General features: G+C 44.9%; 1 protein-coding gene across 1 annotated transcript; it reads left to right on the top strand.

Annotated features, from left to right (window-relative positions):
* Positions 1–11,622: 11,622 nt before the first annotated feature.
* LOC123444054 (60S ribosomal protein L18a) lies at positions 11,623–13,360 on the top strand. The gene is made up of 4 exons (XM_045120659.1): positions 11,623–11,732; positions 11,830–11,945; positions 12,035–12,098; positions 12,808–13,360. The coding sequence occupies exons 1-4, from the start codon at positions 11,718–11,720 to the stop codon at positions 13,147–13,149; spliced, it is 537 nt and encodes a 178-aa protein (XP_044976594.1). The 5' UTR covers positions 11,623–11,717; the 3' UTR covers positions 13,150–13,360.
* Positions 13,361–13,647: the final 287 nt, after the last annotated feature.

The following is a 13,647-nucleotide window of genomic DNA, read 5'->3' as shown; positions in this document are numbered from 1 at the left end:
ATTGCGTAAGCATTTACATCTTGCACGCATGCAGTATTGTTTTGTATGTGTGCGGTTGGTTATGCTTATTTCCTTATATAAACTCTCTTGAAGTAGTTGTCATCAATTACCAAAATGGGGGAGATTGTTAGAGCATATATCTCCATATGTGGTTTTGGTAATTGATGACAATTCCTATGGACTAATGGTTGCCTTAAGTTACATTCATAGGATTTGTCCATAGGCACTTCTTGAAGTCCATCTGTTGGGTTCAAGGAGTTTATATGATGACCAAGATGGTATTCAAGGTATTATCCAAAGAATGGTCATAGAGACACAAGGTTGATCAAGATCTCAGACAAAGAGTAAATCAAGATGATCAACACACAAAGCGTACAAGATGTACCGAGAGGGATCAAGTGATCCCATGATATGGTAAGCATTGTCCATTACGTGTTTTGTACTAACCCATGGTCTTTGTGAGAGTTCTATGTGGGGGTTAGGTGTGTTTCCATGGGCTTGCGTCAAAGGGAAGATCTCATACAACCCATGAAGTATGACGTCAAGTTGTGATCGTCATCAAGATTGCGATGTGCAAGTTCAAGTGGATCAGTACGAAGATATCATGCTTGAAGCTTGTCGTCCATTGTGGTGGCAATGGACTTGTGAAGTTATGCTGAAGAGTGGCTCACCCATAGTGAGTTTGGGGGAGCAATCAACTAGTCTTCATCAAGCCAACGCAATCAAGAAAGGTGGTCCATCTTGAGGAAGCCAAGATCATCATCATCTAGCTCAAGAGGACGAGGTGCAAGGTATAGGTTTGCCCTTGATAGGTTTTCTGTTTAGGATAGATTGTTGTACTATCAAGGGGGGCTCTCAAGTGAGTAGCTTGATCGTATCGTTCGTTGAGAGCTCAAGCCATTTGCATCCTTGCATCATATTTCTTGGTTCTTGTTTGGTGTTTCTCTTTGTGAGTTTTAGAGCTTATGGTCATCTTCGTGACAAGCTTGAGTTCATCGAAAACGGAGTCCATATGCATCTACTATGATGTTTTCGATGTTAGAGTTTTTGCCGGTTCTGCATTCATAGAGGACTCACATCTCTATATCATTTGGATAGCTCTTGTCGTCCTGAATCCAACAAGCTTGGGTTTGCTCGATTCGGAGCTCGTATGCGAAAGTTATGGCTGTTTCAATGGCGAGCGGTAGTACCGCTGGACCTAGCGGTAGTACCGCTAGAGTTGGCGGTAGTACCGCTGGCCCTAGTGGTAGTACCGCTAGAGCTGGCAGTAGTACCGCTGTCCCAGCGGTAGTACCGCCCCTGGCCAGCGGTAGTACCGCTCCAAGTTTTTAGTGTCGTCATCTTTGCGGTTGTACTGCGTCGGACATTTTTGCGAAGACTTTCTTGGCAGTGGTAGTGCCTTTGCACTACCAGGGGCCCAGCGGTAGTACCGCTGGAGTGCTAGCGGTAGTACCGCTGCAACCAGCGGTAGTACCGCCCCTGGTCAGCGGTAGTACCGCTGGAATGCTAGCGGTAGTACCGCTGCAGCCAGCGGTAGTACCGCTGGAGCTCGGGCAGAGAGTGGGAAAACGGTTGGATTCCCCCCCCCCCACTATATAAAGGGGGTCTTCTTCCCCCTTGGTCTCATCTATCCGTTGAGCTCTTGTTCTACCTCCATTGTTGACATTCTTAGAGCTTGCTTACTCTCAATCCCTCCAATGATTCTTGCTTGTTATTGAGGGAAAAGAGAGAGGAGATCTAGATCCACATCTCCACCAATCACTTTCTCCTCTATGTGAGGGGAACCCCTTGGATCTTGATCTTGGAGTTCTTTGTGAGCTCCTTGTTCTTCCTCTCATATTTCTCCATAGCTTTCGTTGTTGTGGAGGGATTTGAGTGTGAGGGACTTGACCACTTCGTGTGTTCTTGCCATTGCATTAGTTGCATCGGTTTGAGTTCTCCACGGTGATACGTGGAAGTGAAGTTTGAGAAGCTTATTACCTTTGGTACTTAGTACCCTAGATATTGTTCTTCGCGGATGCTTTGGCGTCCTAGAAGCTTGGTGGTGTCTCGGAGCTCAATCATTGTGGTGTGAAGCTCCGGGCAAGTGTCGGGGTCTCCAATTAGGTTGTGGAGATTGCCCCGAGCAATTTGTACGGGTACCGGTAACCGCCCCCAAGGGTTACCACGTGTACGGGTTCGGTGACCGCCCCCAAGGTTTGCCATTTGTACGGGTTCGGTGACCGCCCTCAAGGGTCCCTTAGTGGAATCACGGCATCTTGCATTGTGCGAGGGCGTGAGGAGATTACGGTGGCCTTAGTGGCATCTTGGGGAGCATTGTGCCTCCACACCGCTCTAACGGAGATTAGCATCCGCAAGGGTGTGAACTTCGGGATATATCATCGTCTCCCCGTGCCTCGGTTATCTCTTACCCGAACCCTTTACTTATGCACTTTACTTTGTGATAGACATATTGTTTATTGTAATATATCTTGCTATCACTTAGTTGTTTATCTTGCTTAGCATAAGTTGTTGGTGCACATAGGTGAGCCTAGTTGTTTGTAGGTTTTGTGCTTGACATATTAAACGTTAGTTTTATTCCGCATTTGTTCAAGCCTAAACCTTAATTATTTTAAAGCGCCTATTCACCCCCCCCCCCTCTAGGCGACATCCACATCCTTTCATTGACCTCATCCTCGGGGAAACCTGCAAGCTTAAATAAACCACGAACTTCATCTACATAGATTATATGCAAGTCTGGATGTGATGTTCCATCTCCTGTAAAAGGATTAGCCAGCAGTTTCTCAAGCATACCCGAAGGAAATCCAAAGCAAATATTTTCAGTAGGTGCAGCAGGTTGAGGAGCAACTATTTGTGCTTCCGTTCGAGGTGAAGATACCCCGAACAAGCCCCTCAAAGGATTAGTATCCATAGTGACAAGTGACAAAAAATTTCAGCACACTATATGAATGTTTCCTTACCAAGTTCCACTTACCAGAGGCGCTTCACCTCCCCGGCAACGGCGCCAAAAAAGAGTCTTGATGACCCACAAGTATAGGGTATCAATCGTAGTCCTTTCGATAAGTAAGAGTGTCGAACCTAACGAGGAGCAGAAGGATCTGACAAGTGGTTTTCAGCAAGGTAAAATCCGCACGCACTGAAATTGTCTGTAACAAGTGATTGTGTGGTGAGATGATTCATAGCAAGCAACAAGTAACAAAAGTAGCAACAGTGCATCAAAGTGGCCCAATCCCTTTTGTAGCAAAGGACAAGCCTCAACAAACTCTTATAGGAGGAAAAACGCTCCCCAGGACACACGGGAATTTCTGTCATACTAGTTTCATCATGTTCATATGATTCGCATTCGTTACTTTGATAGTTTGATATGTGGGTGGACCGACGCTTGGGTACTTCCCTTACTTGAACAAGCATCCCACTTATGATTAACCCCTCGCACAAGCATCCGCAACTACGAAAGAAGAATTAAGACAAAGTCTAACCATAGCATTAAACTAGTGGATCCAAATCAGCCCCTTACGAAGCAACGCATAAACTATGGTTTAAGCTTTTGTCACTCTAGCAACCCATCATCTACTTACTACTTCTCAATGCCTTCCTCTAGGCCCAAATAATGGTGAAGTGTTACGTAGTCGACGTTCACATAACACCACTAGAGGAAAAACAACATACAACATATCAAATTACCGAACGAATACCAAATTCACATGACTACTATTAGCATGACTTATCCCATGTCCTCAGGAACAAAAGTAACTACTCACAAAGCATAATCATATTCATGACCAGAGAGGTAATGAGTAGCATCAAGGATCTGAACATAAACTCTTCCACCAAATAATCGAACTAGCATCAACTACAAAGAGTAATCAACACTACTAGCAACCTTACAAGTACCAATCGGAGTCGCGAGACGGAGATTGGTTACAAGTGATGAACTAGGGTTTGAAGATGAGATGGTGCTGATGAAGATGTTGATGGTGATGAGTCCCCTCCGATGAGAGGAGTGTTGGTGATGACGATGGCGATGATTTCCCCCTCCGGGAGGGAAGTTTCCCCGGCAGGATCGTCCTGCCGGAGCTCTAGATTGGTTCTGATCAAGTTCCGCCTCGTGGCGGCGGCGAATCCACGAAAAAGCTCCTCCTTGATTTTTTTCCTGGACGAAACCCTTCATATAGAAAAAGAGGGGGGCAAGTGGGCCAGCAGGTTGCCCACAAGCCCTCATGGCGCGGTCTGGGGGGAGGCCGCGCCGTGCAGGCTTGTGGCCAACCCCTGGCGCCCCTCTGGCGCTTCTTCGGCCCAGTATTTTTTATAAATCCGGAAAAAAATCCTCGTTGATTTTTACGGCGTTTGGAGTTGCGCAGAATAGGTATCTCAACTTTGCTCCACTTTCAGGCCAGAATTCCAGTTGCCGGCATTCTCCCTCTTCATGTAAACCTTGCAAAATAAGAGAGAAAAGGCATAAGAATTGTACCGTGAAGTGAAATAACAGCCAAAGAAGCGATACATATCAACATGAAAACATGATGCGAAATGGACGTATCACCCGGTTTCTAAGATTTTTATAAAAACATTTAACCAGTGTAAAAATATAATTTTTCCACTGTTATTCTTCTAAAAATATGTAGTATTTAAGATATGCTTGGATGAAATTCTTCAACAACTATTCTATTTTTCCTTAACAAAAAGGACTAAAATGAAATAGTTTTGCTTCTGTTTGGTTGATTTCAAAAATATTCCTTCAAGGAAAATTAAGACAAATATTTTTTAAATGATACCTTAGATTTATCAGTAATAAAGAACATTTTTAAAAGGACTTTGTGATCTGTTTCTTTGTGAGCGATTTTCTTATTTATTGTTTTATCGACGATAGAAAATTCGTGTGACGAGGGAATCGGAGCGGAAGACCTCGAAGATCCTGGATACTTAGCTGACCAAGGCAAGCAGCCCTTTGACCATGACTGAGCATATGTTACCTTGCATGTTAAAATTGCAAGTTCTCGTTGCATATGATCATAAATGCCGGTAATCATTTGACATGATTTTACCGAAGGCTCCCCCGGAGCACATGCATTGAGCTTGACCCTACCCCTTGAGGGTCCTGCTAATACCATGTTGACAAGTAAAGATAGAAGTAGTATTATCATGAGCATGTTGTTGACATAAAGCAAGAGTTTACTAAAACCCTGTCGGGTGCCACTAATGCCCGAGGGTGATGATGAGTTAGGTGGTCACCTTCGGTAAAGTGATGCACCCAGTATTTGTGTGAGTATGGTTTCGGAAATGGGATTAGATTTATGATGTGTTAGACTGCCCCAACCTTAATTACCAGTACGACCACGTTACCCCTCGTGGGACGGGGCTATGTTAATTACTCTGGTCGGTGCTAGCAAAGAGCCACATTACTAGTGGCGGGAGTGATGTGTGGTCACTCTCGTGACGGGGTCGTGCCGGGTAGGACGACTATGCCATTTTTATAAGTTCCAGTCACACCGTTGGTCCCTGCATGGTTGGTACTGTCCAGAGTTGGTGCTCGTAAGACGTACAACATGTGGGTTGGGTACCAATCAAGTGGACCTCTTTGTCTAGTATCGTCAGGGGAAAGGCATTGATCGGGTACTTACCTCGGGTATGTGATATACCGCGAGTCGTGGATGACACGGAAGTTTCCCGGATCTCGTGGGTCCAGCGTACTACCTCTGTAGAGTGTAAACTATTCGAATAGCCGTGTCCACGGTCAAGGACAATTGGGTAATCCTGCTTAAACTACGTCCAGTTATTTCCGCATAAACCAAGTGTGTATGTGTGTGTGGTGTTGGAAAAGGTGTTGCTATGAAAGTAATGATATGACCAAGTTCGGTGACTTGGCATATAGGGTGAACCCGAATGGTTCAGCCCTCGACAGATATATTGATATCTGTAACCTGTCTTCAAAAGTAATTCTTTAACTTGATGCATATTCATGATCATTCCACCTAGATGGCTTACACCAAAGATGCATGATATTGTTATCCTTCACTTTCATTGTTCATGTCATGGGCTGTTTGCGAGTACATTCAAAGTACTCATTGGCTTGCCACTGGTTATGTTATTGACCATACATGGGAGGACCGGAGTTTGGAGATGAGTACGTCTTCGGAGACGCCCCTGCGAACTAGGACGCTTCCGAGTCAGAATGCCTGTCAGAGTAGGCTTGATGGCATGGGCACCCGCTTAGCCCTTATGTTTTCCGCTACTAGTGTATCTGAGTGATTTGGCCTTAGGCCGTGTCTTGTGAACTTGACCCTTCGATCATGTGTTGTAATAATCGGTACTTGGATGTAAGACTCTTTTATTCGGTATCTGTGTTCGGTGAGCATTGATCTCTGGGATCACTGAGCACGGCGATCTCGACTAGTAAGTCGGGGTCCCCACAGTTAGCGAGCGGACGACAAAGGCTTTTGCCGTCCGTCACCAGGTAAGAAATTGATTCGTGTAGTGATGAAAGATGAAGCCATTGCCATTCAACGAATCAGACCGGGATAACACCCCGGAGACACCATCAAACTGCAGATCTGACCCCCACCATGACTAAGACGTCGAAGGAGGAAACTATACGTGCCATCCATCAACCACGAACCGAGCATATGTTTCGTCTTTCAGATGTCGTCGATGCAGACCACAATTTGCATCCACTCTTGAACTACCTCCCAAGCTCCGCGCTGACGCTGGAGCAGATGTCATCTCAACGGCGGAGCCGGAGAACACAAGTCCACCACGATGTCCTTGCTTGAAGAAACCGATTCCCAAATCCATCATCGACCATAGAGATGGTCGCCTCACCGGTGAAGAATCCGGAACTTCGTTATTCAGCATCGCTGTCACCGTCGTCGAAGCCAAGATGTAAGATGATAATAAACATAAGCTATTAGAGTCTAAACCTAAAGCAAAAACAATCCGCACGTATGGGATCCGACGACCCCCTCACGAGTGACGACCAAGAGGTCGGTGACGGAGGAGAGCCGCTGAAAAGTGACGCCGGATGGTCGGCTCCCTTGGCGGTGGCGGCGGCTAGGGTTTTAAACTCTTAGTCCTAGCCAAACCCGCCTGTCGCATATTTGGTGGTTTTATTTACCACTTGCCGAAAGTAAGTATCTCCTTTTATTTTATTTTTTTTTAGATGGAACACCCCATTCCATTAATAAACCGGAACGACAACATTGCTGTCCACCAGCACAGATACAGAGTACTGCACTTCCTCCAGCCACAGGCGACTAGGTTCATGGCCACTAACTCCTAACGCCGCTAGGGCGTGTGCAACCTTATTATAGATTCTTGGGCGAAATGAAAATTCAGTATAGCTAAAGTTGAGACGAATAAAAGCTCTAATGTCTCTATATATTACTCCTTCAGGAGTTAAATCATACTCACGTGTTTGGAAGGCATGAATAACGTTTGCAGCATCAGATTCAATGATGATCCGTGACATGCCCCAATTTGCAGCTCCATGTATTGCTTGATCACACGCCTCCGTGTCCACATGTACAGGACCAGCAGTCCAGTTCAGCTTCCCTGCACCACATCCTCGTACAACACCCTGGCTGTCTCACACGATGAAACCCCAACCACCTTGTTTAGTTTCAGATGAGTATGATCCATCACAATTGGTTTTGATAGCATGCTTGCCACTGCACCTGGGCAGCAATTTGCTTCTCATGTCTCTATCGCGTACAATATTGTTCAGATTCTGACGCCCAGTATTTAACCTGCGACTGTGGCTCGTGTACAGAGCATCCCTTCTCTCTAGCGTTTATTTTGTTTCTCCTAGTCCACAGCCTCCAAAGCAAGCAACAGATCAGTCTTTGTTTTTCTTCAGGCATTGCTAGTACCAGTTCCACTACTGCAAATGCATTTTCACAGAGGGACATCTCATGGCGCTCGTCCTCCAGATTTAAACCCTCCCATACTTTCTTCGTTTCCTTGCATTTCAAGAATAGGTGAGCACCACCGTCTTCATCAAGGCGTTCACATCAAACACAGAGAGTGTCACACTTAAACCTATGCCTACAATCTTTCTTTTCACCTGTAAGCTATTATAAGCCATACGCCAAATGAATTGCTGGACTTTTGGGATGGACGGGAGCTTCCAAATACCCTTCCAAAAAACACTTGGATCAGTTTGGTTTGACGCTGAGGCTTGAGGACCATCTCTCCTCTTGATATACAATTTATATGATGACTTTACCGTAAATACATCTTTACTGTCATACTGTCAAGCATAGAAGTCCTCAAAATCATCCCGGAGCGGTGTTGATAGGATGGTATTAGCATCAACCTCCCAGAAAGTATTTTTCACCAGTTGCTCATCCCATTCCCCTGTGGTCGGATCAATCAACTCACACGCTCTTGTTAATAGGCTTTGTCTCCTAGGTGTAATTGTATATGTTGCTCCCTCTGTGGCCAGCCATGGGTCCGTCCAGATTTGTACATCAGTTCCGTCACCTATTCTCCAAACGACCCCTTCCTTTAGTAAGCCTACGCCCTTGAGGATGCTCCTCCACGAGTATGACATGCCTGAAATTGGTTGGGCCTCTATGACAAATGAGTTTGGAAAACATTTTGCTTTTAAAACCTGCACGCACAACGATTCTGCAACAGTTAGGATCCGCCATGCTTGACGAGCCAACATGGCCATGTTGAATCCGCATAAAACTCGGAAACCCAGCCCCCCTTTCACGTTTTGGTTTTATGATAGCTTTTTCTTTAGTTTTTTTTAGTCAAGCTTTTTCCTAAACATCACTCCGTAGCGGTGCCGCATATAGGTCTTATCGTGCAGTGGCCAACTAATCTCCTCACTAATGCATTTTAAGTGTGGCACCTCCCGCCAATCACTCTCTGGCCCCAAAAAAGCTGCCCGATGGACCACATGGATGAGCTATCCGGTGACTAGAAAACATACAACATCACACGCAAGATTCTCTTTCATGTTTGAAATTCAAAAAGTTTTATCTACAAAATCATTAATTCAATCGATTATCCGTTTTCACCATTGACTTTCTCGCGACGAGTTCTTCGAAACTAGATCCCATGTTCATATGTTCCGTCAACTATTTTTTTCGTTCATACTTGCCACATTTTTGGACCACTTTTCATATTATTAACCACTTACTTGCCTGAGAAAAATAACTTGTTTGTCACTTTTTAATGTTGTTTCGTATAAAAATCCTTGTACCAGATTTCATTATACATGATATAAAGGCATGTCATAGATTGTGTTTGTCAAATTAAAATATACCAAGTTGTCATATTTACATACAACTTTGCCAGAAAACTATTTTATGTACTTGTTAGTTTAACTATGCCGAGTTGTCATATTTACAAACGATGACCACAAATTCTTGTGGTCACCGATTTTAAATATGTTGAGTTGTCATATTTTTGCGTGTAATCGCCTAAAAAAGTTGTTTGTGCTTGCCAGTTTGATTATGTCGAGATGTCATATTATACGCAATTTCTAAAAATATGACGAATAAGTTAGTTTTTGTCAGACAAATAAGTACTTAGTAATATGACAAGTAAGTGCAACAAATATGGTAAGTACGAGCAAAAAAAGTTGTCGAAACATGTCGACATGAGATCTAGTTTTGAAGATTTCGTCGAAACAAAGTCAACGACGAAAACAGATCTGTCGAATTTACGGTTTAAGAGATAAAAGTTTTTAAATTTCGGTCATTTAAACCGAATATGATGACATCATTGTATGCATGCATGCATGCATGAAGAAGAGAGCACACGCAAATCGGTCCGCAAGCCGCCCCACGGTAGTGATAAAATGCGGCGCAGTTAGTTAGATTTCCCCCTTTTTCTTTAGGGAAACGTTTATACACGGCGCGCCGGCTGAACCGTTTTGGCCGGACGCACCGTGCTCATACGACGTGGGCGGATCGCGCGCGTCCCCTCTGCGCAGCTCGCTGTCGCCCCCTCCCCCCGCGCAGGCACCGCCGTCGCGTGCGTCCCCTCTGCGCAGGCTGCCGTCCCCCCCCCCCCCCCGCGTACAGGCGTCGCCGCACGCCCTCGTACCCTTCGCTGGCGCTGCTGTAAAACCATCATCGCCTGTGCTCGGGCCGAGCCACGGGGGAGATGACATGGCTGCCTCCTGCCATGGACGGATCTGTGCGTATGCATCTGTTAAAGAAAATGCTATAAGCGGTGTGCAAAAAGCTTCAAACGGCATAAAAAAGCTTCAACCGACATGAATAAAAAGCTTTAAGCATTGAGGAAATTTTGCTACAAGCGTTGGCATGGCGAGCTGCAACCATGATGAAAAAAATGCTATAACATTATACAAATTTGCTACATCCATAATTCTTTCAAACCATTTTGTTCTTTGCTACAAGCATTGGCATAGCGAGCTGCAACCATGATTGGAAAATGCTACAATCATTATACAAATTTGCTACATTCTTCATTTGATTTTGTTGCAACCGATGATATAAAAAGCTTCAATCGGCGACAGCGAAACACAAAAAGTTGCAATCGTTGACACAAAAGCTTCAACCATATGTTTGAAAAGTTTTAACCACATACCAACGAGAAAAGCCTGTCATTTTTGCTATAACCAGCAAAAAGCTTCAAACGACATGGAAAAAGCTTCAAGCGACACGGGAAAAGTTTCAATGAAAGTGAAAAAGCTTCAAACCGGCGGTGTCGACGGCGAAGAGCGGCGACGACGACAAGCGGCGGGCGATGGGGGGAGGGCATGAGGGTGATGTGACGAGCTCCAGCGAGCGGCTCTGACGAGTGCACCGACGAGCAGCTCCGACGAGTGGCTCTGACGAGCATGCTGGTGAGCGCGCCGACGAGCGGCTCCGGCGAGCACGGGGTGTGTTGTGCTGCTTCGAGCTCAATTGCCTCACAGGAGATTACGGCTCGGGTCAATGACGTTCGTGACGGTGCAATTTTCCAGAGGAAGACGATGCAAGAGATTGATGAGGAGACAAATATATCTCATGGCTAGCAGCTGTTGCATCGTAGGGTTGCACGTTGACCGGCGGGGGCGCTCGCTGCCGGTGGGCCGGCGCAGAATGGTGCCATTTTCTTTAGTGTATTTTACGATAGCTGTTCTCTTTATTGTTAACTAGCAAAAATGCCCTAGCGTTGCAACGGAAGAAAAAATAACACACGCTTTGAACGTAATATATTTTCACATGGCATCACATTTGTGTTCTCGACGATGGTCTCAGTGATCACACAACGAAAACGCGTTCGAATGTACAATCACTCGGAATAAGATGAGAAATATGTTGTTTCTTCCCACGAGATTTTCCAATGGTGTGCATGTGTGGTTAACAATGTTTTTCTTTCCTTTCAATTTGGCCGGCCCAGTCCAGAGATTTTTCTGTTTGAAACGTTTTTTATGACTTATAGGTGGCATTGGTGGGTAATTTTAGTCAACTTTAAGGGCAATTTGGATGACGTACGGAAAAAGCACAATTGTTTTATTAATAGGTAAAGATAAAGATAAAGATAAAGATTAGGGGAGATAATACGTTGGGCCAATGGAAGGGTATAAAGAGCGCAACAGTAGGCCCACGACACCAGCAAAGCCCATTAGGGTTTACAGCCAAGCTCGCCACCTATAAACGCTTCTCTCCCTCACACGGACGCCTCCTTCGCCCGCCGCCTCCTGCCCTCATCTCCTTAGGTTAGGTTAGGCTAGGGGCTTCGCAGAGCACGCGGAAATGGTGGCCTTCCGGGTAAGTTCAGCCCCCCGGCCGTTGCTATCCTCGACGCCTCCGTGTCCGCGCTTGATCCGTGTTCTTGATTCGTCTCCATTCGTCCGTGCTCGTGCAGTTCCATCAGTACCAGGTGGTGGGTCGCGCGCTGCCGACGCCCGGCGATGAGCAGCCGAAGATCTACCGCATGAAGCTCTGGGCCACCAATGAGGTCCGCGCCAAGAGCAAGTTCTGGTGAGATCCTCCCAGTCTCCTCGCGATATCTCAAGGATCTGTTCGTCTTCGGTTCGGTATTCCTGATGGCTGTTGCCGCGTATGTGCAGGTATTTCCTGAGGAAGCTGAAGAAGGTGAAGAAGAGCAACGGCCAGATGCTCGCCATCAACGAGGTATCGTGCCTCTTCTCGTCTTATGTTCTGCCATGAGCATGGATTATCTTGAAGCTTCTGTTTGTTTACTGTACATTGCAATTACCAACCCAAAGCGGCTAATTAGTTACTTTTACCGATCCACTCTTACCACTGCATCGATAGTTTCATTTGTACTCTCTGTGCGTTATTAGTCGGAAGGCAACATAAAATCATTCGAGTTGTGATTTTATATCCTGGAAGTCTTTCTTTCCATCAGCACTTTATGTAATGCCACTTCATCTTGTTGTGATCATCGCTGAAACATGGATCTGTAGTTATATTTACATTATCTATGTGTAAATTACTTCTGATACTTTATTCTGACGTGCCGAGGCTTCTGTTTTGGATAATCAATTTTGTATTCATTACAAAGGATTTGTAACGCAGAAGTTCAGTGAATTCCTGTTGCCACATCTCCTTTGATCTGAAGGGATACATTTGTGTTATCTAGATTTCCTGATTAAATGGGAACTTCCTTATGCTTCAAGTTCAATTTCACTGTCTGTTCTGGTTTGTGATTTTCCTTTTTTTCAATTAGTGTGACATGTATGTCATAGTAGACTGGTATTAACCATAGTTTCTTGTTTTGTGAACCAATTAGAACCCCAATTTTCTCCCACTGATTCTTTTCTTGTCAATTATAGGCATGTGATTGTTATTTTTGCACTCAATTTTTCTTTTTTGTCAGATCTTTGAGAAGAACCCAACCACCATCAAGAACTATGGCATTTGGCTGCGTTACCAGAGCAGGACTGGGTACCACAACATGTACAAGGAATACCGTGACACCACACTGAATGGTGCCGTGGAGCAGATGTACACTGAGATGGCCTCTCGCCACCGTGTGAGATCCCCCTGCATTCAGATCATCAAGACCGCGACTGTCAACTTCAAGCTATGCAAGAGAGACAATACCAAGCAGTTCCACAACTCCAAGATTAAGTTCCCCCTTGTGTACCAGAAGGTCAGGCCACCAACCAGGAAGCTGAAGACCACCTACAAGGCAACCAGGCCGAACTTGTTCATGTGATTGGGCTGTGGTGGATGCTGTTATTTTAGTAGCCAGAAGCACAAGAGTTGAAATGTTTTCTTTGTATGTTGGATCTTCTGATGCATGAAGACAAGCGTTTTGTTTCTTATTTATCGTTTAAAGACATGCTTGGTGAACCTTCTGATTGTGTTCTCATCAGTAATCGCATACAATCTATTGGTACCTGATATAGATATCTATTTGGCGGTCATTGTGTTTTCGTGTCTATGTTATTAACTGTGTCAGTATAGTTCGACTTACAATTGCCCATACTGGTCTTGGAATAAATAGATGTCATTTTTTTTGAAACATATAATGTGAAGCGATTGGGATGTTTACTTTACACTTTATCTGATATATGTCGCTGTTGGAAGTTGGAAGGACCCCCTACCCCCTTCCATCTTTTGCTCCTTTTTTCTTCTTCTTGTGTAACAAATTTTTGTTCTCCCCAGCTTGAAGCCAATTTGATTAAACTGTAAATTACATGCAATAACCTCC

The sequence above is a fragment of the Hordeum vulgare genome, chromosome 3H (assembly GCF_904849725.1).
Source record: "Hordeum vulgare subsp. vulgare chromosome 3H, MorexV3_pseudomolecules_assembly, whole genome shotgun sequence".
NCBI lineage: Eukaryota > Viridiplantae > Streptophyta > Magnoliopsida > Poales > Poaceae > Hordeum > Hordeum vulgare.
Note: the sequence above shows the minus strand (reverse complement) of the source record. Positions and strands in the feature narration are given on the sequence as shown.

What these genes read in the sequence shown, in the direction of transcription:
- LOC123444054 (XM_045120659.1), top strand. An exon ending in CGCGCCAAGAGCAAGTTCTG is followed by an intron (nt 11,946 to 12,034) that starts GTGAGATCCTCC and finishes GCGTATGTGCAG; the next exon opens with GTATTTCCTGAGGAAGCTGA. An exon ending in AGATGCTCGCCATCAACGAG is followed by an intron (nt 12,099 to 12,807) that starts GTATCGTGCCTC and finishes CTTTTTTGTCAG; the next exon opens with ATCTTTGAGAAGAACCCAAC.